The sequence below is a fragment of the Nothoprocta perdicaria genome, unplaced genomic scaffold (assembly GCF_003342845.1).
Source record: "Nothoprocta perdicaria isolate Ctin4 unplaced genomic scaffold, notPer1 scaffold_43, whole genome shotgun sequence".
Classification (NCBI taxonomy): Eukaryota; Metazoa; Chordata; class Aves; order Tinamiformes; family Tinamidae; genus Nothoprocta; species Nothoprocta perdicaria.
This window is the reverse complement of record NW_020455677.1, coordinates 30,520-54,936: the sequence shown is the minus strand read 5'-3', so window position 1 is coordinate 54,936 and position 24,417 is coordinate 30,520. Positions and strand designations below refer to the sequence as shown.

General features: G+C 43.6%; 1 protein-coding gene across 2 annotated transcripts in view; it reads left to right on the top strand.

Annotated features, from left to right (window-relative positions):
- Positions 1 to 24,417, top strand: part of TRERF1 (transcriptional regulating factor 1) — a 71,548-nt gene that overhangs the window by 44,903 nt on the left and 2,228 nt on the right. Inside the window, exons 3-15 of one of the 2 annotated variants that reach the window (XM_026046277.1) lie at positions 3,024 to 4,653; positions 5,265 to 5,311; positions 6,007 to 6,157; positions 7,126 to 7,374; positions 10,781 to 11,150; positions 13,458 to 13,518; positions 14,333 to 14,472; positions 15,187 to 15,290; positions 16,641 to 16,716; positions 21,087 to 21,175; positions 21,980 to 22,093; positions 22,830 to 23,018; positions 23,511 to 23,719. In XM_026046277.1, coding sequence (XP_025902062.1) covers positions 3,289 to 4,653; positions 5,265 to 5,311; positions 6,007 to 6,157; positions 7,126 to 7,374; positions 10,781 to 11,150; positions 13,458 to 13,518; positions 14,333 to 14,472; positions 15,187 to 15,290; positions 16,641 to 16,716; positions 21,087 to 21,175; positions 21,980 to 22,093; positions 22,830 to 23,018; positions 23,511 to 23,719 — 3,164 coding nt within the window. In that variant the 5' untranslated portion in view covers positions 3,024 to 3,288. Of the gene's footprint in view, positions 1 to 3,023; positions 4,654 to 5,261; positions 5,312 to 6,006; positions 6,158 to 7,125; positions 7,375 to 10,780; positions 11,151 to 13,457; positions 13,519 to 14,332; positions 14,473 to 15,186; positions 15,291 to 16,640; positions 16,717 to 21,086; positions 21,176 to 21,979; positions 22,094 to 22,829; positions 23,019 to 23,510; positions 23,720 to 24,417 lie in introns of both variants that reach the window. The other variant, XM_026046276.1, reaches the window with a different exon arrangement.

Sequence of the window (24,417 nt, the reverse complement as noted above, 5' to 3'; positions counted from 1 at the left end):
TTGCCCTTAAACTTGTGCTGCTTTTGGAAGTTGAGTTGTTTGATTAACCATTTAGTAGCGATAGTTGTTGTCATCATTGAAGGAAACAGAAATTATTCAGTGCACTGTCAATAGCTTCCTAGTTGGCCAGAGACCAAGTGTTGTGCCTCTGAAGCTTTAATAATGTAATGTACAGCACTGCGATACTCTTTCTTAGTTTTAAGCCAGTGCAATTTATTTAACCAGTGCATACCCTAAGCACTTTGTTAAAGTTGGTTGCAGATGCGCAGCATATACAGCATCAAGTCCTTGAATTTAAACTTCTTCAAGCCATTATTTTGGGGACTGGTTTATTGGGGATTATGCTTCTACTAATGTGTCTATTGGTGTTTTTGTTTGTTTTTGTTCATTACCTGAGGGCAGAAAACCAGCGCTTTCAGATGGGTACACTTTTCCCCTGCCGGCTCAGTGATGCTTTTGAAGGAATGTTCCCAGCTTTGGGTCATTAGAAAGAAAAAAGTTCTGATTTTTTGTATATCACTCCAGTAGTGACTGAGCTCTGTATCTTTTGCTATCCTTTGGCAGGTGCTTCAGCGTAACATTCTACTAGGACTTGGCAGCTTTTTACAATTGTCTTCTTTCTGGGGAACTGTGGTGACAACTCGGTAATCTACCTAAGGGACAGCTGTGTGTCCTGCCTCCCAAATGGGAGACGAGTTGAGGACAGGAGGTGTCTCCGAGCATCTTTTCTTTTTGCTATTTGTGCTCACAGCTCAGATCTAGCTTTCCTGCCTGTGTGTCAGGGCACCTTGAGAAGCCCCGGGTGGAGAGGTGCAGTGAACGGCGCTTGGCCCTTGCCCAAGGGCTGGGCTCCTCGCTGCCGACCACAGAAGTCACTGTGGCCTCTGCATGGGCGGTAGTGGCGTCTGCCACCACAGTGCCCGACAGCCGGGGAGGCTCGGGGCTGAGGGCCTGGCTGGCCACACACTGGAGCTTTCAGGTGCAGTCGGCACCAGCGCTCGCGCTGTCCTGATCCTGAAACTCCTGCGGTCTTCACCTTATCTCCTGTAGTATTTATTCTCACTTACTGATCTGTCTCACTATTATGCCCTGTCATTAGTGACTAACACTTATTGCTTCAAACAGAAACCTTTCAAAGAAGGACTAAGCAACAAAGAATGAACTTCTAGTAAAGTTAACAAATGAAAATAGGGACACAGCTGCTCTGTATAGCAAGCACACCCTTCAGGGCAGACCCTCCGGTGCCTGTTTCCTTTGGAGATCTTGTGGAAAAATGTGTTCCCACAGTGTCACAATCCTTGTATAGGATTCCCCTCTTGCTATATAAGTTGGTGGCCTTGCAGTGTGAAATATCACATAGTGCTATTTTTAGGCCCTTTGAATGTTTTCTGTAGGCTTTGTTTAGCTTCTCTTCATAATTTTTATAGGAAGCCTTTGAAGTTGGATTGTGGCTGAAGAACCTTGTTGGCAACCTGACCATTCATTGTGAACTGTTTTTTTTTTCTTTTTTGATTTTTCTTTCTAATTTTTAAAATTTTATCTCTGTAAAAATCTGCAAGGGAGCATGTTCAGAGAAAAAACTGAAGCAATATATATTTCTGGAAGGGGAAATAAACTTGCAGTTATTTTCAGCTCTTACCTGTCACGTGCAAATATTACGTGCTAATGGTTACAGATGGCTTACACGTACCTGCGTGCACACTGCTTCGGGAGCTATGATTTTCTGTCATGCATTGTGCCAGAAAGAAAAGTGGGAATTGTGTGTGTGTGTGTGTGTGTGTGTGTGTGCGCGCGTGCCTGTAGCTATGTATAAACGTACTTGCAAGCATTAGCACAAAGCTTGTTAATATCCATCTGGCAATGGTTAAAATTTTCTCCACCAGTGACTTCACATTTATTCATCCAGATCAGGGATTCTCTTAAGTTTAAAAAGATAGGCTATCAGTACTTGGGAATCTTTGTAAAGCAGCACATTTAGGAAGGCAGATGTGAGAGATGCATAGTTATGAGTGTGGTTTTTTGTTCTTCTTACAGCTCCGCATCAACCTCTTTTATGTTAAAATGCGTCTATGTGTTTAGGCACAGGGTGACTGCATGTATGTGCACGGTGGTTGTTTCTTGCAGTGGAATAGTAAAATGAGCCAGTAATGTGCCTGTGTATTTTTTGCTGTTGTTTTATTCTTTAAAAACAGTATAGACATCTGTAAAATGTTGCTTTAAATTACAATTTATACAGGAGGAATGATAAATGATTGCATTTAGCATAAATTACTCCATTAAAATAATGCAAACCGAAGAAGGATAAGAGGATCTAAAACAGAAATTGAAACAATCCCTGTATGTTATACACATAACCATAAAATAATCATAAAAGATTTCCATGGATTGGTTTGATTTTAACATTAATCTGATTCTATACAGAATATGAGCAAGCCAAACTATGTGCACAGATGTGATTGGGTAACTATGCTTATGATTTTATTGTCACAGCAATAAATTTTAGCCTTGCCCCTTCTTTTTCAGTTACGTGGTATTTTCCTACCACTGGTGGACATCTTCTGTAAATACCCTGGAAGTTGCAAGAAGCTGTAAAAGACTCTGTGCAAAACCTGGATTGTGATTACATTTTTTGTAGCTCTTTTTGCACCTGGATATGTCAGTGCTTTTATTCAAACCTATGTTTTTCTTTTACCTTCCTTTTCAGGGTTTTTGGGAGGCATCTGTGATGTCTCTCAAGTTAGTGTTATGTAAGGCCTTGAGTTAGTGCTGTTTAAATGGGTACATTCCTTCTGACAAGATGACTATCAGTAGGAAGGCGATTTGGCTTCATAGTTGATTGTCTGTCTAAAGCCTCATCTTGAGAGAGCAATATTTGGCCATCTGGAACTGCCTGCAATGGAACAGCCCCACTGCTACAGTTCTGCAAGTGATTGGTTTGCAAAGTAGGAGCCTTTAGCTTCCTGTGAGACCACAACCATTTATGTGGCAAGCCAGCACTTACCTTGCTTTGTCTCACTCCACAGGTGCCTGGTGCCCTGAACCTATTAACTGTGCAAGATTTGTGCTTTGGTCCTCTCTTGAAGATGTGAAGCAACGTCGAGTCTGAAATTGGAATTACTAATAGACTGGAGGAAATCTTAGTCCTTGTGATACACACAGACATGCTGAATTATAAGTAATTCTAGCTTCTTTTCCCCTCCCCTCCCCTTCCCTTATTCAGCTATCTCAGGGTTCATAGAGATTTCAATGGTTTGTGTGCCTGTAAGTTTGGAGCAGAAGTGACCAAAAATGGGGGACCAGCAATTGTATAAAACCAACCATACTGCCAACAGCAATGAGAACTTGTACTACCAACAGCACCAAATGAACTCCCTTCCATCCATAAATCACAGTTATGGGACATCTGTCATGGATGCTCCTCAGGCGTCCCCACTGTCCCCGCCGTTTCCCCAAGATTCAAGGGACAGTGTAGCTTTGCCTGGAGGGTCAAAAAGTCTTGGGTCAATGGACACATCTAGACAAACTAGTTGGACGCATTCTGTCTCAGGAAACCATGTCCCTTTAAGGAACAATCTGAATAATCAAAATGCAATGTGGAGCCCCCTGGGCCCGGGCGAGTCTCATGACGGATACCAATATTCTTATTCTCAACCTAGTGAAAATCGATCACAAAAAATTACCAGTGGGGTCCTGCATAAATTGGACTCCTTTACGCAAGTCTTTGCGAACCAAAATCTACGAATTCAAGTCAACAACATGGCTCAGGTTTTGCACGCCGAGTCTTCGCTAGCGGATGGTTCTGGGGACAGTGCACTCAGGCAGCTGCTCTCTCAGAAGCCAGCGGTGGAGCAACAGCCGGCAACTTCCAGCGTGCAAAGATACCAAACGGGACCGCAGCAAACACACCCCAATTTTGCAAACGCGCAGCAAAAGCAACAAATGCAAGTCATGCAGCACCCCCAGCTGTACTATGACTACCAGCAGCACTTATCGCAGATGCAGATGCACTCTGCCTTTCAGCCAGGACAGCCACACGTGCAGCAAATGCAGTCTGCGCAGCTGCTGCCGCAGCAGATGCAGCACTTGCCGCAGCCTCAGTACTACGCTCAGCCGCAGCAGGGCCACCAGCGGCTCTCCGTGCAGGAGCTCCAGCAGCAGCAGCCGGCCCGGCAGCAGCCACAGAGGCAGTGTCCAATGCAAATAGCTCAGTATTACCCAACGCAACCTGTCGTGCAGCAGCAGCAACACATGCAATTGCAGCTTCCTCCGTACCACAGGGAAGCTGATCCAAAGACTATGCATGAACCACACCAGTACTCTCAGGATCCGAGTCATCCTGTACAGCTCATCCAGTTGGGAGCAGTGCCTCAGTATTGCTACCAAGACCCCCATGAACAGTATAGGCATTTGTACCCACAGAGTTTACTGCAGCAGCAAGAGGATCAGCAAAAGCAATATCCAAATGAGAGCCGAGGCCCCTCTCTGAACTCTCACGTTGGCCTCACTCCACCAGAGACAGCGGAGGATCCAGCACAGCAGGAGGCTAGTTCTGTAGGCAACACTGTTCCTCATCGAACCCTTCTGCCACTGTCGGGAGCTCATCTGAACAACAAAAGCTCTCAGCAAGACTCTCCCAGCACTATGTGGCCTCAGGTATGTAACACCTCTCTCTCCCGCTCAAACTTGTTTTGCAGAAGAGTAACAATACGCAGAAATGAAGCAGTTGCAGAAGCCCAGAGAGGCTGGGATGGGAGCAATGGGAGTTGCTGGGACGTTTTAGGGAACAGCATTAACAGACTTCTCCTGGCTATGTTGCTGCTTTGGCTGCAGGCCAGGCTGGCAGAAATACACAGCTGCCATGGTGGGGACTATCAGTTCCCTAACAAGAAGCAATTTGGGAATTCCGAGTCGGTTTCTGGTGAGGAGGAGCCCAGTTACCACTGGGTGCTCCTGCTGATGTTTCAACACCTGAGGGCCTGAATGTGCATGAAGACACAGTCAACAGTTGTGTTTGTTACTCACAAGAGTAACACTGTAGAGTCGAAGTGATGGCTTTACCAGGTGGGTATAAGCAAATGCACTAGCCTCAGGAAGAGAGGTGCAGGTTTGCTAGATAAATACATAGCTCTCAATTCAGACTTTTTTAGTATTAGCAAGATCTTACGCAAATTGCAGACATCAAGTATGAAGGCCTTTGTTTATGCATTGGTATTCCCTGAAAAATAATTTTCTCTTTTTTCACCCTTCCTACCTATTGATAGCAGATGCAACTGTCAGATGGCAGACTGCAGCCACTGTCCCCAGAACAAAGGTATTGTAAGTTTTGGTGTTTTTAATGGAAATATGAGAAATACAAAGGAGTGTTGCAGTGGTGGGAGGACCAGAAGGGGGAAAGTAGGTCATAGATGCTATTCTTCTAGAAGCACCTCTAGTTGTGTCCTTTGTAGGTAAACATTTGCATGATTTCCCCTATCCCCAGCAATAAAATTAGAGTATTAAGAAAAATGCTTTAGGTATTAAGAAAAGAAAACGAAGAAACAGTGAAGCCCAGGGAGCACTATACTTTTAAAGCTCTGTGACATGTGTATGAGGAGGGATGGTGCACTATTTAGATTTCTGTCTTTGGCAGTGAGACCTTTTCTGAGGGTCTCGCCTCTGTGGAGGGCTGAAGTGTCCTCCAGCACTGTCATTTCCCATAAGCAGGGGCTGTCACAGGTAGGATCTGTCACAAGTAGATCTTTTCTTCTAACCCAAGGGCCCTCAGGCTACCCTAGAGTGAGGTCTGTGCTTTCATGAGTGCACCGTACTGAAAACTTTCCTTCTCTCTGTCTTGAGAGCAGCTGATCTAGCTTATTGCCCACATATTTCACCCTATGCTTACTTGTGGCTTCCTAGTTATTTTATTGTAAAACTTTGTTGACATCCTCGATTAAAGGGCTTCTTTTATATCAAAGAGAACATGCCAACTGATGTGTCCTCTTCTGTTTCATGCTGCAAAAAACGTAGTGGCCAGAACAGAGAAGCATTTCCTGAGAGAGGTGACGTGAAGAACAAGCTAACATGTTCAATATGCTTGAAGGAGTTTAAGAGTTTGCCTGCTCTGAATGGTCACATGAGGTCACATGGAGGAGTGAGAGCATCTCCTAACTTCAAACAGGTACTGTTCATTTTACTTCCATATTTGGCGCTCTCCTTTTCGTGTTGATGTTTGCTTGCTTTGCTCTGCTTTGCTTTGCTATTAAAACCTGTTCTCCCCAAAGCTGTTTTGTTGTGTCATGCACTCCACAAGGAGAAGTATACGTAATTCTGCTAATTTACAGGTCAGAGGTCTTGCTCAAAAGTGAGAGGCAAGGGAAAAGGGAAGAGAAGCCCATATGCCTCTCTGTGTTTCTCTGCACATTACAACCACCCCACTGCAAACTCATGGCAGGAACTCTATTTTTTTTTCCTCCATGTTTGTTTATTATATTAGAAATATCAGGAACATCAAGTCTTCCTTATTTTCATTTAGGCTGCTTGGATGACTAAGGGATGTTTATTGGAAGCATTCCCAGGCTTTAATTGAAGGAGCAGGATTGTTGAATCTTTGACAGCTTTCTTCCCAAGTGTTTTAATTCTATAGGTATCAACAAACACCAGGCTAAAAATGTGAGTTTGGAATGTTCCGGATAAGAATAACTTGCCCCGTCAATCAGTTTTTCATTGTCCTAATATTTTAGAAATCTGATTCTAAAGGATAATACTACAGGAAATCAAATGGTTCGAAATACTAAAGGGAAACCAGTGCTACCAGAACTGGTAGCATTAACCTATCTGTGTCTTTTTGATTTCAAGTGGGTGACAGGGGAGTTCTGCGTTCATAGTCACAAAAGGGGCACGTGTTCATTCCCCCACCTTTTGCGAGGTGACTTGTAAAGAGGTTTTGTGTGGCTGTTTGGCACTGAGGTTGAATCCCACGTGGAAGTTGCCAGCCTGACTCGAGGCCACGGTGAACCGCGAGCCGTGGTGCTCCTGTGTGTTTCGTAGTGCTGGCCACTGTGTGCAGCCCCGATCCTACAGTGCATGGCACGTCAGTGCAGAAACGCCACCCTCGCTGGGGCTGAAAGCCTTTAATTGTCTGTGCAGGATGAAGGAGAGAAACCACCACAGCAGCCGCTGCCTAAAGAGGTGGAAAGCCTCGCACCCATCGTCATGCCAGTGTCTGTCCCTGTAAAGCTTCTGTCACCCGAGCCCAGCACGCAGCCCTCTGCCAACTCTGCCGCAGTCAAAGACAAGCCTGGCAAGCCCGTGTCAGATGACGAGATGCCCGTTCTCGTGAAGATGACTTGCTCTCCGCCGCGCAGCCCCAAAGTGGCCAACCCCTGCTCGTCCGCTGTGAGTGTTGCGTTTCTTGCCACTAACTGTGCTGTGCTTCTTAAATCCCTTTGCTTTCAGTGCTGCTACGTTCTAAAATGTCCACACTTCTGAACATTTTCCAGGGTCCAGAATCTTAATGATGACAAATAAACAAAAAAGGCCTGTAGCTTCTTATCGTTTCTTCCTCAGTCCTTTGAAAGTATTAATTTTCTCTTTGCTGGGGAATCAAGACCTCAGCTGAAAATAAATCATTTGAAATTGGAATGTGATATTCTTTTATCCTGCTAGAACAAAGGGATTTAGTATCTTTTTATTGTTTTTGTTTTTTTCCTTTTCGGGCTGCTTTGTTTTTATGTTACTGCTTTCATTCAGCAGTTTTATTTCTTCCTGTTTTTTTTTTTTTTTTTTTTTTTTTTTAAGTCAGTTGTATGTGCTTATTTCACCCATAGAAGGGAAAGCTGTGTGCAGTGCTGGCAGTATGTGCTGGTAGGAAGCAGATACAAAGCTTCCCTACTCAGAGTTTTGCAGTGAAGTCACTTTTCCTTTTGCCTCCATGTGGGTCAGCCCCCAGGGTTGATTGCTGGGAATTGTGAAACAGGAAAACCCGTTAGGCTTAGCACTCACATTGCACTCGTGAAACTGAACTTGTCAGGCAGCGTGGTGAGGAACTGAGGAGCACTTGAATGAGATGTGTGAATGCTCTTTACTCTTTGCCTGGAAAAAACCTGGAGCGAAGTGTTACTTATTTCTCCTTCTAGTGCAGGAATAGTTGTTGCTTGTGCTCCTTCGAATCCATGTTTGAGGAGCAGGGCATGAGAAGGGGTTCCTGGGAGGTACGAGGCCTGTGCTGTTCCATCAGCGTAATGCAGAGAAATATTTGTGTGACTTTATTTTCTTTTTCTTTTCTTTTTCTTTCACCCATGTTTGTCCAAGCAAGGAGGCAACATATGCCAAAATGAGTGGTTCTCTATCGTATGTGTATATTTAATTTGTATATTTTTATGATACTTGCATTTTTATTACTTTGATATTTGATATCCTTTCTGAGTCTTCACCCAGACATACAAATGCATTTAAATATATATAAAATCTTTTAGCTTTCAGCTGAAAGTTTTAGGCGTAAACTTCCACTTTACTATAGTAACAACCAGCATCTTACAGTACTTAGCTTGTAACTGAGCAGTGCGGTTTCTCCTTTCTATTTCTAGTTTTTGGAGAGGGAAGGGGCAGTCTTTTCTGAATCCTTGAGCTCTGAGTGGGAGATCTTTGCCAGAGGCATCAGAGTAGGTGGCTTGGGTTGTGTATTTCTGCAATGTGTATGAAATGATTTGGTTAAATCTGCCAGTGTTTGGCTAAATGTGCATTCACTCGATCAAAATCCTGCTTGCAGTCCTTGTTATTGCCCAAGCCAATGAAATTTGCAGTTTTCTCCCTGGTTTCCACTTTTTATATAAGCAGCAGCAATGGCAATATTGAAAGGTCACATCATCTACAGCTTCCCCTTCTGTGAAGGGATTGTGCCACTGGAGACTTCTTTATCCCCCAAAATGGAGCTATGCTGCTTTTATTAAAGCAGTGCTTTGAGCTCACACAATGTCACAGAAACAGTAAAATCAAACAGCAGAACAAAAATAAATATTCAGCAAGACTAAAGGACGATGGGTGAACCCAGGGTGAACCGAAGCAGCAAATAAAGGTCCAGGAGGATCTGCCCAAGGTGGATCTATTGCAGTGGGACAGCAGGGCCTAGGGGATACATTCCTTCTTTGGCTAATGGGGCAGCAGTTTCTGAAGCTTCAGAAAGCAGAGGGTGATTCTGCATTGAAAGATCATGGACATCAAGAGGTCCTTTAATATTCAGCGCTCTTTTTTTTAAGTGTTGTTGGCATAACCCCATTGAGACTAAGGTAACCTTCATTATAGGTAGAGTGCCATAGAGGAGAGGGGCTTACAGGATGTCATTTTGATTGATTTATTTCGCACTAGTGGGATAGGAGTACCACCTCTTCCGTATTTAAGGAGCAGACTTGGATTAGGTAGGATTTTTTTTTAATTAGTTCAGTTTTCTCCCCTTTTCTGCTCTGTAAGCCATAAATGTCCACTGTCATGATGGCCTGTGGCTGTGATTACAGGTAATAACTTTACATGTAGTTCTTCGTTGTTCTCAATGTTTATAAACTACAAAGTATTCTGTAAGGCTGCATTTTCTCCCGCAGAAGGAAAACTCTTCCAAAACTTACATTTTTTTAGAGAGAAAAAATGTCAACAGCTGTTGGAGAGGATACAGCCATGATCTAACAGAGAGGACAGGACCTCTGTAATCAAAAACATTTCCACAAGCTGGAACATATTAACATAAGGGATAAAGGGTGACATTACTAATGCTCCTTTAACATGGTTTTTACTGGGATTCTGAAGAGCCACCCATGGTGTAAAGATATATATTGTCTAAACATTCACTGTAATAATTTACTTTTATATAGGAGTAGTATTTACCAGAGGAGAGAGACATTCTGAAACACGCTATCTATTCACAGTTTTATTCAGCTTTCCATGTTTATTCAAAATAAGATCTACACTATGAACACCTAAAAGTAGCATATTTAATAATACCAGATTCTATGTGTCCTTGAAGCATGACCCAAGCACCTCTTCCTTTTCTTTTTTTTCTTTTTCTTTTCTTTTTCCCCTAGGAAATGTGGATTCTGGGTTAAGGCAACTCCTGCACCTTCTGCTTTCTGTGGACTGCAGGGATTTTGTATTAAATGCTTTTAATCTTCAAAACCTGCAAATGCTAGAGTATCTATTTCCCTGGTTGCCATCTATTACACTTTTTCCCCAAGGAAAGAGGATAGAGTTAAGTTCAAGATTCCTTGCAGCTGGACTGTACTCAAGCTGATGGGAATGTAGTGATAAGAGGCAAAGAATTTGAATTTATTACATTTTTTTTTCTTCCTTTCCTGCTGCTGAGTGCTGCAGTAATTTCCCTGAGCTCATATATGCCTTTCCCAGTCAAACACAATGAATGCATTGGAAAACATCTTGCATAAAGTTTCTAATAAACCCCGACTGGTAATGAAGCAACCCCGGATAGCCTGGGGTTGGTACGTGCAAATAGAAATGCCCAGGGTGTTCAGGGAGGGCTAAGGAAGGGCATGGGAGATGATGGTCTTGGAAAACCACTCTCTTCCAAAGGCTGCCAGCAGCCTCTCTGTGTCATCTTATGGCCCAGCCCTGCCTCAGCCCAGAGAGATCCATAAGGAAATGAGATTCTTAGGGGTTTTTCTCTTTCCCCTGACGCTTTTGCACAGGGCCAGGTACTGGGCTTTTCTGTAGCTTTTGCCCTAGACTGTAGGGGCTAATGTGCAACACAAACCACATTTAACCATGGCTACCTAATAAAGCTCTCCATGTTTTCCTTTAGGAAATCAGCAAAAAACCTCTTCCAAGTGCTGCAAAATTAGAAGAAAACTTCAAACCGCTGCAGGACAAGAAGAAGTATCGGCACAGACCCGAGCCTCTCTTCATCCCTCCTCCCTCCTTCAACTTCAGCATGCCCCACTCCGGTGCCACCCTGTACCAGAGCCAGCTGCGCTCGCCGCGCGTCCTCGGCGAGCACCTGCTGGAGCGGGCGCGCGAGCTGCCGCCCTACACTCCGCCGCCCATGCTGAGCCCCGTGCGCCAGGGCTCCGGCCTCTTCAGCAGCGTCCTCACGGCGGCGCACGGCGCCGCGCACGCGCAGCTGCCGCTCACGCCGCTCACGCCCACGCCCCGCGTGCTGCTCTGCCGCTCCAGTGAGTACCGGCCGCGCCGCGCGGCGCCCTGCCGCCAGCGCCCGTGTGCTCTGCCCCGGTGCCGTCGCGCTCGCAGGCATCCGCGGGTCTCTTGCTTCACAGGGAAAGTCCATCTTTATGGATGTACTTGCCTTGGACATCTATTTGGCCATATAGAGTGACAGAGCAGTGGAACAGGCTGCCCAGGGAGGTTGTGGAGTCTCCTTCTCTGGAGGTCTTCAAAACCCACCTGGATGCCACCCTGTTCCACGTGCTCTATGTGTGCCTGCTTGAGTGGGAAGTTTGGACTAGATGATCTGTAGAGGTCCCTTCCAACCTTGAATATTCTGTGATCTATATGTCCAAGTATGTATGGTATATTTGCCTTGGATTTTGTACAGGTAGTTTTAGGACAAAAAGTGAATAGAGGAGCCTGAGCAGTGAGTGAAATTGTGATCTTTGAATGTGATCTGCTCACAGAAAGGAGTACCATACCTGTCTCTCAAATGGGAGCCTTCTGAAATGGAGGGGAAAGACCTGGTTTGAGACACGGTTGATTTGAAATACCTGTTATTTAGTGCTTACACAGTTGATATAAAATACTTGTTCTTTAGTGCTTCACAAGAAAAGGTTGCTAATTGTACATGATCATGGTAGTACAAGCACGTATAGGTTATGACACTTCTGTTGTCTGTAACTATTTAAATTATTCCTGTGTGTAAATGTTGAGGGAAGATACTTTTTGCTTAATAGACTGGAGGAATTCTGCCCGTAGAGAAGAGTTTGTTACTGAATGCTGAGTTACTTCAGACATTGTCACCAGGGTTACATATTTTGCAATGTAAATTAACTGCTTTCATAGCAGTTCCTTAAGGTTCTCATTGCAGCTCTTTCAATTCATTCTCAACTTTGTAAAATAAGTGAACTGCATGCTACCAGCATGATAACTCAATCTGCAAGTTAAATTCCTATATACAAAATCACTACACATGTCCTGAAGGCCAAAGAAGAGAATGTCATTCCTCCAACTTCTCTCTTGGAGGTTGCTAACTTTGTATTGTCAAAATTACCGACTTTAAAGTCAAAAACAACCATGTTACCAACTTCTGTACCTTGTGTTGATATTTTTTAGCTCCTTGTTCTTAGTTTTATACTATCAGACCATTCTAGTGCTCTTCAGGTGACAACAAATTTACTGGGTGGCACTTACTGCAGCTGCCTCCAGCAAAAAGCCATTATCTCCCCCGGTGGAGTCGCAGGCACTGACTCCTGGGTTTGTTTGACTCGGTTCTCTATCTTGCAGTCTCTTTCCTTCCTGCTTGCTCGTTCTGGGAGGTGTTTAGAAAGGGGGGTTGGCGTTCTCGTTCAGAAAAGTAGTCCATGCACAAACTTTTTCCTGCTTTTGTAACTTTGTTAAAATCTAATTGTTAGCCTCCTGAAAGGCCAAGGTAAAACGAGTGCTGCTGAGTACAGAGATTTGTCTCTGTGTGTGTTTGGGGTTTTTTGTGCTTGTTGCATGTCAGTGATACTTTAAATTTATTTAATCTTTCCAAAGATGTTCTCAGTGTTTTTGTAAAATACTATGTTTAGAATAGGTAAAAGTGTCTGACTTTTAAATTGTAGCATTTACAGGTTTAAGCTGAATAAACCAACATTGTGGGTCTGTAGGTAAGACAGAGTGGGGAGGAGTTGAAACAATAGCTTTTTTTGAAGAGGGACTGTAAAGCAAACAAGCCAGACAGCCCTGTAGCCACGAATGGAGTTAAAACAAAGACACAAATTTTGCAGATTCGGTCAAAGGGGATGGAGGAGGAGGAGACAAAATTGTAAAATTGTGCAAATTTATGGCATGCTACCAGAATAAGTCTTTCCTGACAGAGGTATGAAGGTAAAGCTTAGGTTATAAAGGCACCTAAAGCACTGAATACATTCTCTGTGTTGAGCTGCTTTACTGCCTAGGCTGCTGTTTACCTCCAGACCAGGAAAGTACGGAGAATTTCTGCTCATGTACTGGTGATACATACTTTAAAGGAAGCTTGCTTTAACCTCTCAGCAACCCACTCAGACCCATTCAGTCTGCTTTATGTAGTTGATTACTCTTTTACGTGAGAAATATACCCAATTACCCAAGAACTGAGTAACCTCTAGCCAAAGGTATATGCCACTGTACAGGTGCTATAAAGTATCCCCCATATGTCCTGATTCACTGATTGCTGCAAAATGTTAATAAGGAGGTAGCAGTACAGCTAGTGGATGTGACATGTCAGCAGTGATATAGTTGTTAAGAAAAATGTGTTTTAAACACAGAAATCCCAATCTTTGTTTCAGATAGCATTGATGGAAGTGTCATTCCAGTGACGCCTGGGCCTGGAGAACAGACTGTTGAACCGTAAGAAATGATATATTTTTTTGTCACTACTTTTACAGACTGGTTCCACCGACTCAGCCTCCCGTACCCAGAGTGGGCAACTTGAGCATTTTCTGCCAGGTTCAAACAATTCAGCTTCCTGAAATCGTGTTGGGCTGTGTGCAGCCCAATCTGCAGCACCTCTAGATGAGGGCTGAGGCCTCTGGGCGCTACGGGTCTGTGGCAGATGTGGATGCCATGGTTCAAAAGTGCTGGGAAGGGCTGGATAGGAGCTAGTGAAGGTGAAAAATGGCTTGTAATGTCTGGGGAAAGGACTGGAAGGAGGAGGTATCCTGATCCAGTACTCTAGTTCATAGCTTGTATCTGGAGGTTTGGAAAAGTGCTGTTTGGGGTGTTCTCCAGGGCAGGCACCAAACAGTGTTGTCCCTTAGCAGTCAAGTCTTTTTCTACTCTCTGCTGAAGCAGAGAGTGCTCCGAGCATGGAGCAGGAAGTTACCATTTCCTGCATCTGGCCTCCTTGGTAGTCAGCATTTGATTTTCTTTAAGGTGTGATGTCTATGGAGTTTACATTGTGTATCGATGCTTTTGTTTGCTCCCCTCCTTCCCCCTTCGCCTCCCCATCTCCCCTGGAGCCTGGTCCTCTCTAGTAACCAAAATACTTATCCCAGTGAGATCAAAGCATTGCATAAAGCAGTCTGACACAGTTTCCTGCCACACTGTGTAATAGCTTTTGTTGGGGGAAAAAAAAGATAATGTGACTTCTGTTTTTGTGTTTGTTTTTTTGTTTTCTGCATATGGTGTAGTTAAATACTTATTTAGTTTATCATCTTTGTAGACGAATCAATATTGGGTCCAGGTTCCAGGCTGACATTCCTGAGCTTCAGGACAGATTACTAATGGAGAAAGATGTGCACAAGGCTACTTTGGTTTGGAAACCATGGCCAGAACTGGAGAATAAAGTCTTCCAACAAAGAGGTACCGTGAGTTGCACTTTTAATACCTCACATGTAATGCTGTGCCTGCTGAAAAAAAATGTAGATTGATTTGTGTACTGTACCATGTATCCCAGAGGTGTTAATTATCATGAATGCTGGGCAAAATACCAAAAGAGCATGTTACAGTTTCAGAGAAACAACTGGTGGCCCTTTATAGTGACCCTTAAAGTGAGGTGAGGGTGAAGTGTGTTTATATTCAAACAAAGGGAGAAGGATTGTTGCTGAGGGGGGTGGTTTTGGGACACTAAACTCCCTCATAAGGACAGAGATCAGATGTGGGAGGCAGTTGGTGGTTCCTGGGCATGTCTTGGGACCATAATTGAGGGAAAATAACATGGTCTCAGTGACTCCTACTAATCCTGAGCACAGTTTGCTCCTGCTCTCAGCATCATCTATTAAAATTTTTTCTGCCCTGGTTGGAGGCACCTTGGTGCCACAGCCAACATCAGTGACCATATCGCTGGCTCTGGCTGTGCAATTCCCCCATCCATACTAAGAATGCACTTTGCAGGACAGATATATCCCCTTCACGGGAGATCTCCTTAAACCAGGAGGAGAAAGAGGAGGTACGGAGGAGGGAGAGTATAAAAGCTGCTGCCTCTGACTATGCCCTTGTTGAGCGACTGTACAGGTCCTCAGCTCTGCCTGTTTAACTGAGTGTTAATGCACTCAAATGTTGATTTGTTTCTGACAGTGGAAGACCTCTTAAATATGAGCTGTTCCAGTGTGTTGCCTGGTGGAGGAACTAACTCGGAATATGCTTTGCACTCTCTCTTTGAGGCTAAAGGAGATATTATGGTAAGATAAACTGAAAGGAGTGAGATACTTCTCTTCCGCAGATAGATTAACATGCTTTATTAAATGGATTTAGATTTGGTTATGCAAAAAAGAGATTACTGATTGATTAGGAGTGATGCTTTAAACCTCGCACAGCATTTTTGGGGGATGACTTCTTCCTTTCATTCTTTAATAAATTTAAATTTCAAAGCAGTGCCTCTCTGGAGGCTTAGTGCACATTTCGGGTAGATAAGATTACTCAGTTTATAGCCTTGGGGCTTTGAATGTCTCCCAGTGCTTTCTGTAGCCCTGATACTGCACAGGCTTTATATTTGGTCACAAAGGGTTTAGTCCTCTTCTAACCCTCATAAAATCCTATTTTGTAGCAGCAATCACATCTGTTTAATTGTTCAGAACTCTGAGTAATTGCACACAGTTCTCATATAGATAATGCATTTAAAATGTTTATCAGTTTAGTGATGGGAATGTTACCAACTGGGACAAAGCGTCCGCTTCCTGGTGTTTAGGAAAGACAAGGGCCCCTATTCCTGAAAAGTCCATTTAAAATAAAATGCCACATCAGGGCTGGAATGGGTCTCCTGAGATTTTCTAACATAGTGGTTTTTAACTTGGGTCCCAATGTCCTTAGGCTCTGTCAATTCAATCTGAGGGGCCTGGAACAGATAACTGAGAAAATGAACTTACTGTCAAGACTTGAAATTTGCTGTACAGGACTCTGTATCTTCAGAATTTCCAAGATCTGCAAATCATCTGTCTCCAAGGTCCAGAGGAGGATTAGCTATACTTGCTGTCACTCCTGACAGATGTTGACCCAAAGAACTGTTCTAAAAGGCTTCCAACTATAAGCAGTGCTGTAGCTTTTCCCAGAAAGCTATTCCAGTGCTTCACCATTCACATGATTAAAACTTTACTTTCAAATCTAACCAAAATCTTCCCTTTTGCAGTTAAACCTTGAACCTATGTTCTTATTTGCTGTGGATATGGAGAAAGCCCATGTTCCTTTTTCTCTTCTACCCTATTTTTACTGTTTCCTCCTCACCCTGGAGTAGGTAGCTGAGAGCAACATAAAAGTTGTTTCGAGTCATTTGTAGGTGTGTTTTTTATGTGGCAAGCAGGAAGGAGCAAGGAACTGGAAGTTACTGAGTACCCACATTTGTGCTGGGCTGGGCGGGTGCTCCTGTGTGAGGCACTGGTGCTTTGTGTGGGAGGTACAGCATAAATGCACCTTGGAGCAATTTGATGTGACGGTATACTCTGCCATCTCATAACACAAATGAGTCTCCCAGCTGCAGCTGTGCTCAGCAGCTCACTGCATTTGCTCATTCTGCTTTTCCCTGCTTCTTTGTTCAGGTTGCCCTTGAGAAGCTGCTGCTGAGGAAGCCAGTGAGATTGAAGTGTCATCCTTTGGCGAATTACCACTACGCAGGTAGGTTTCCCTGGGATCTCGTGGCCGTTGGATGGAAGAGCCCAGAGCTGGCACCCCAGCCCTGAGCACGGGATCCCGCTGCACTCTCTGCTGCTGGCGGCGGGGATGGCAGCCTCTGCTTGGTGCTGTGGGCTGTGCTGAGTGATAGGCTGGAAGTTTTTGGTTACGAGTTTGGTAGTTTCTTACCTGACTGACCATATATAGAAACACTGTGTCCGTGATGATGTTTACGGTTCTGCAGATTTAAAAATAGCTTGAAAATATTTATTTAACACAAAATTTAATGTTGTCTTTTAAAATTCTTGATGTTGATGGATCATCATTCGCTAGCATAAAGATCTTCAATTTCTGTTATATAAATGCCTGCTACCATGTCTTCATTTTCTGATGTGATGGTGCATGATGAGTGCATGGGATAATCATAAGCATCCTTCTAAGGAGACAGTTCTGTTAACTGTCACCAGTGTTGCAGGGTGCTAAATTCTGAGCCCCTCTTTGCATGGATCTAGAATAAAAGGAGCAGGTCTGGAATGATGACTTTACCAAATGCAGCCAGAACATCCTTTTTTTTTTGTATAGATTAGAAGTACTCTGGGCAACACACAAGATAGTGTGTCACCTAAGTGTAGCAAGGGAGCAGATCTCTCTTATGCCCTTCTCCATTTAATGCTTTGTAGTATCTGATGACTGATTTTACAGACAGACAGACTTGGGTTTGGCATAAGAGACTTGAGAAAAAGACTTAAGATTTCATCTCTACTTCAGGCTTGGTAGGCAACAATCCAAGAACGGATTCTGGTGGTCAGAGAGTTGATCACAATATCCAGAGTTTTCCCAAGCAGCAAAGACTCTTTAGTAAAGAAATTCCTTCATCCCAAGACCTGAAAACAAGAACAGAAACGTGACTGTTAATGGCTTTGATGGCACCTGATAATGAGTGAATAGATGTGAGATTCAGGTTTTGAGCCTTGGCTGGGGACGGTGTCTAGGGCCTTTGAGAACAATTCTGTTGCAGCCCAAAGGTTGGACCCTGGAGATGGGGTGAAGAAGAGGGACTTCAACCAGAAGCTGTGACCAGGGTGCCTTGGAGCTCTTGTCTGACAAGGTGGCCCCAAAGCATAATTGTGAGATGATGAAGGGGGTGGGGGCAGGGAGGGAGAGCACAGAGATCAGGATTACACCCCAGCCAGCCTCGTCCTGAGGGAGGGATCAAAATAGCAGAGCAGGTAGCAAAATGCTGCCTGTGTGACAGAAGAAGAATAGTCTTTACTGGAAAAAAAATCACAGTAGTTCAAGGAAGAGTTCAAGCAGGAGCCAGGAGAGACTGTTTAGCTTCCTCTTTTTCATGAAATGATGCTAATTCTGGTGAATTAGCATTGAGACCTGTGGTCATAAGAGTATTCCTATTTCTTAAGCAGAAAAGGAGGGTTAAGTCGGCTTACCACTGCACAACAAAATCTCATCAGTCTAGATTAAGTCCCATAAAATAACAAGCCACATCATTCCTTACTAATGCTCTTGAATGCGACTTGTGATTGCAACTTGTATTGACAGCCATGCACTAGCACCATACAGCTCTTGAAAAATAGCTTGTCTGTGGTTGATAATCAGCCACTGCAGGCGTGTGGGCATTTCTCTCAATGTAGTGCATGGATAGCTTAATATAACTTGAAGTGGTGCTTGTTCGGGTTCACTCTTGGAGCTTTCTGCTTTGTAGGAGATTCAGCAATGGCAGCTCTCAGGCACAGCTGCCTTTAAAGCTGGATAGACCAAAATAGAGCACACCACTGACTCATCAGAATTAATTGATGCTCCAAAGAGTAAATATCCAAATTCACCCTCAGCATTATATTCAAACGAGGGTCCAAGGCAACAGCTCATCCTTGAAACCTTTTGGCTCACGAGGGAAGCAAGTTCTAAAGCTTAAGGCCTTTCTGTTGTTTGGCAGAAGTGCTGAGAGTTCTGGCCGGGGCTGCTTGGCAGAGCCCCTCGTCTCTGTCCCACTGCCTTAACATCTCTCAGGGAAGAGAGAGCGAGCAAGTGTCTAACGCAAGAGGTGCCTTCTAACAGATTCTTGGTTTGTTTTTCTTTTGAACAGTGGAATTTCTCACATCTGAAGTTCCCTTGCAGTGAGAATTGCAGGAAAGCGGCTCTCTGAAATCATGTGCTGAAATCATGCAGTCCCCAAACTTCTGATACTTGATTTGATGTTTTGTGGGTCAGACCTAGCATTAAATTATATAATGGATTTGAGTCATCTCTCCAGGGTGGCTCCTTGGGTGTAGCTCCCTTGAAACCCCCAGATTAGACCCAAAGCCCCAGATTTATGGAAGACATTTGTTACCAGTTAATCAGTGCAATAAGCAGTATTTTAGTATGGCAGATAAAATGAGTTGTGGACTAAATGCCTAAACATAAAGATCAGCTTTCAAATTTGATCTGTGTTCCGAAGTCCACAGCTCTTCCTTGCTGCATTGCAGATCCCTCTGTGCACGTTCTCTGTGTCTCCCTCAAGCCAACAAGAGCAAAAGCTGTTTCCCAGCAACCGGAGTTAAAAACAGCTTTTCTTCTGTTTCTTTTCCTACACGGGATTTGTACTATTAATTAGGTTACTTCCAATTAATCCTCATAATCTTATAAGGGTCTTTGCTAGTACCACAGTTATTGGGAAATTCTGTAAGGCCTCTGTAATTCTCCATAGATGTGCAATAAAATTGGTTTAGGAGCACGAGGTGAGGGCAGGGAAGGATGACCAGCGTAACTGAAGAGGTTTGCTTAAAACTAAAACCCATCCTTTTGATGTTTTCCTCCCTTCTGGTTTTTTTTTTTTTTTTTTTTAATTTATATTTTTGGCACAGTACCCAGGCCCCCAGTGAGCTGCCCCAAAGGGAAGGGTAAAGGCAAATGAATGCCAGATTATTATAAGAAAGGGATGATGCTGGTTTGGGAGGAGAAGGATGGCAGGGCAGTGTGTCAGCAAAAAGATCTTTGGTGGATACCAGAACAGAACAGATAAAAATCACTGCTCAAATCCAGTGCCTTTTTCTCACCCGTGTATATATATAGAGCGAGCTTTTCTGTAAATCTCAGTGGAAATAACTAATGCATTATTATATCCAATACTGGAAAAGCCTGCAGAAAAGTTAATTTTATAGTCTTCAGCATATGATGGACTGGTGAGATACCTGCTCTAAGCTTCTGAGCCTGGGATTTGACAATGAAAAGCCAAACATTTGCAGTTAATGAAAAATGTATATATTCTTTGTAGATATAAGTAAGCCACAGAGTTTAAAACTACACATGGTACCAAGCCCAATATACAATGCTGCCCACCCTTACAAACAGGAGCCTGGTTTGATGCAGCAGAGCAGTTCGGTGTTCCTTCTGTTTGGCTGCTGCTGCAGATTTGAACAGAAACACAAATTCATTTCAGTTTGAAGGCTGACATCAGATTTGCATGCGGAGGTAGCCCGGTGAAGTAAATACAGCACAGTAATATTTGCAAGTTTTATATACAGCTTCCATCAAGTGATCAGAAAGTGCTTTGCACTTACAGCACCCTGCCTTAATGGGAGTGTTTACATGGCACCTCTCTGTTCTTGTGGCCTCAGTGACACAGAATGTGTCTCGCCTCCAATTGTGCACGTGAAGAGCTGCACAAGTGCCTCATGTCTGGAGAACAGAACGATGCAACTCAGTGCAGCTGGATGTAAAGTGGCACATATGGGAATAGGCAACGCAAGCTTTGCACATAAAATGATGAGCTCTGAGATGGTGTTTCCCATGTGGAGTGTAAGGCATGGTTCAAGTCCTGACTGGCCTGGAGAGGAGGGATAGAGACAGAGTATTTATTTTCCCTTCCAGCTGAAGAACTAGAGGTCATCCAGCAAAGCTATTAGGAGTGAAGCAGCAAAGAAAAGGAGGTGGGGTTTTTTTATGCAGGTTTCCTATCCTGTGAAGCTCCTTAGCAAAGAATGTTGCGGATGGAAGACCTTATCTGGTTGAAATGAAAACTGAGGAGCACTTAGAAGAGACGGCTACTGAATAAGCAAATCGTAGCAGGCTCAGGAAGTCCCCTGAACTGCCAGCAGTCCAAGCTTAGGAGAAACTGAGGAGAGGCTGTGTATTTGCTTGCCCTCATCCCAGCGTTTCCAGGGGCCTGCCCATGGCCACTGATGGAGAGACATCAGGCTTAGCTGGACTCTCGGTCTGCATCAGTACAGTCGTGCTTGTGTTCCCATTGCAAGGGGACTAATGTGTTTAGGATTTCACTGTTCTTGCTCTAAATGGATGCACAAAAGTATGGTAGGTTTATACTGTGAGGATTAATTCACTGATTTTTTTTTGATGAAACTGTTATTTTTTTACAGGCTCTGACAAATGGACACATCAAGAAAGAAGGCTATTCAAAGAGGCTTTGTCTACCTACAGCAAAGATTTTATATTTGTACAGAAAATGGTAAAGATGTTTTCTGCTCTGTCATTTTTCCCCATTTTCTGTGTCCTGTTGTTCCCTTTCTATTTTCCTTCCAGTGACATCCAGCTTACTGCAGGCATGGAGCCAGTGGGGGTTAGAAAAGCACTATGAGGAATCGTGTATTCCCTTTGGTGCACACATGCATGCAAGTGCAGTACCAGTTAAAACCATTTTAAAAAAAATTTATTAGATTTATGTATAAAATAAAAAGCCTCAGTAAGCACATCTATGTCAGAGCATTGCGTGTGTGGAACAAGCACGGTGCGCTCTAACATCCCCATGTTCTCTGGCAGTTTGCTAAAAGGAGCCTGGATCACGGGCATCAAACCTTGCTTGAAACCTATTAATAAGGGAGAGAACATGTTTGGGCTTAATTCTCGCGTTCTGTCACAAAGCAGAAGAGCCAAGGTGTGTATGTCTCAGGGCAGAATTGGATCCCGTACTTGTCCGCTCACATGTTGAAAAACATTCAGGTTTGTGGGAACCAGGATTTCTTGGCTATTCTGTACAATGAAGCTATAAATGCCTATTCCCCAATCATCACCTCAGCACAGTCTGGAGAAGCCCAGGGAAAATACTGGAGCTAAGATGATCAGCACAAATTTGACTGAAAAATAATACTTTTAAAAGATCGTTCTATAGACTATTACTGTCATATTAAAAATTTCCTTATTATTCCATTTTAATGTTTGAGAAATAAACCCAACATCTTGGGATATATTTTCATCATGTTGAATGAAACCTGAAAATTAATGTTGAACTATTTCTGCAATTACTTAACTGCAGGTTAAGTCTAAGACAGTTGCACAATGTGTGGAATACTACTATACTTGGAAGAAAATCTTGCGTTTGGGACGGAAGCACAGAACACGTCTGGAGAAGAAGAGAGAGGAATGCCTGGTGAGTTAAGCTCACATGCGAGTGCGTTAGGCTTTGCTTCTGCAGGTACTCCTGTTTGGAGCAGGAGGTTCAACTGGGTGACATGCATAGGTCTCTTCCAGCCTGGATTATTCCCTATTTCAAAATGACATCGTGTGTGGGCATTTTGTGATCCCATCTGCACCACAATTTTGCTTTCCTGGACTGCATGGGATAAAAGTGTTTTAAAAATGCCTGCTCTAACTCTAGCCTGACAATTAGGGCTTCGCTGCTCTCAAAGCAGAAGAACCCCTGCAAATTATCCCTGTGCCTGTATCTGTGTGTCTAGAGACCACTCTGCCATTCTGGCACAAATAGCATTTGTTTAGACAGGCAATAGATTCTTTGTGTGCCAATTCTCTATCACAAGCACCCAGAGCAGTCTTAAGAGATATATTTTTTAATTAAGTCATTTCATTAACCTATCAGTGTAGTGTCCATCTCTGTCCTACAGCTGTGTGGGGAAGAACTGCATCTTGGCATCTGTAGACTCCCTGGATGACAGCTCTAATGCACATGGAGGGTGTTTTGAACCCTTCTGCAAAGCTGCTTGACTGCAGCTTGTCCCTTAAAGGCTGGTCATTTCAGCAAGACTAGAAATTCATCTGAGATAAGGAAGAACTGCTGAAACCTGAAGCAGACTTGGCTAGACTTGCTGCTTCCATGCATTGTCTTTAGCTGTGTTGCTAGTTTTTCTGAAATGCAGTATCTGTTTCAGACAAGTGGAGAAGAGGAAGTTCTAGAGGAAGATGAGGAGGTGGAAGAAGACAGAAAGGAAGAAAGAGAACTGCAGAAATCTCCTGAGCCACCTGCTATCCCTCTTGTTGGGCCTATAGACCTGCCTGCCCTTCAGAGTCTCACACTTTCTTCATCCTCCTTCATCTGTGAAATGCCAAACTGCGGCGCTGTACGTGTGTCTGCTGTCTTCAAATAATAGCAAGGGGGTGGTAGCATAGTGAATAGTGATTTTTTTTTTTAATCAGATTTTATACTTTTTTTCCTGCTAGTAGTATTTCTTGAATATGGACAGAAAAAAAAATGCTTTGCTTATTTGCTTTGAATTCCCACCCAAGAAAATATGAGCAATATGCTAATACTTACATACAGTTGTTTCCTGAGATGTTGTACGGATGGATAGCACTGTATAGTAGTGTCTGTGATTACTGTGTAACTAAGAGGTAATGGGGTAACATAATTCACCTTGTTATGGTTATTACGAGTAAACTTCTTTAGTTGGGGACAGCATTTGACTAAGTGGATTGCTTATGAATATTTGAGGTGTACAGTTTTTAAAAAATGATTTTAATATGCATTCAGTGTATTTCTATCTGTAGTTCCTGTTGTGGTGCAGTATTATTATTATTTTTATTTTCCCTCCCTCCACCGTGCCCCCCGCCAGGTGTTCAGTTCCCGGCAGGCGCTCAACGGCCACGCTCGCATCCACGGGGGCACCAACCAGGTGACCAAAACGCGATGCCCCTTGCCGGGCACGAAGCAGAAGTCGGGTACGCAGAGCGGATACTGCTCCATCAAGAGCTCACCCGCCCACAGCACAACTAGCGGCGAGACCGACCCCACAACCATTTTTCCTTGTAAGGAGTGTGGCAAGTAAGTGGATATGTCTCCCTGTCTGCAGTACGGCATCAAATTTACCAGTGAACTTTCCCAATCAGTAGTGTTGCCACAAACTGTTTTTACTGTTCTGATTGTCTCAGAAGAGCAGCGTTTTCCCTAAGCTGTCGTGTTCTCTTACCAAATCCTCCAGAGGTTTGGTTTGTGTGGCGTTTTGGATGCTTTCCCTGCAGTGTTTTCCTGCAATTTAGTTTTCCCAAATTGACAACCTGCTGGCAATCCTGACTCTGACCCTCCAGGCTCCTGTTGCACTTGCGTGTGGCCATGAGCAACTTACTCAGTTTTTCTGTGCTTGCGCTTGTCCTTTCTAACACAGGGCTCCTTCGTTTTCTCCCCCTTGATAAGATTGTAGTGAAGCTAAGTACAGGGAGAATTAGGATGGGTGTAAATATTGAAACAATTGCAGGAGTTGCAGAATCCCTTAAGCAGAGTCTGAGAACAACATTTTTTATGTTGTCAGGATGCATAGTCTGGTAATCAGGTAGTCTGACCCCAAAACTCTTGTTGTGGCATTGCAGACTCCACTGACTTCTATTTCAGGATGGAGAAAGGAATGTACTGAAATATTGAGTCTTTTTTGACTCCTCTCATCAAAAGCTGTACGTTCTTACCTGGTTTTTTTTGCTCTCTCCTTTTTTCTTTTTTTTTTTTTTTTTTTTTTTTTTTTTTTTTTT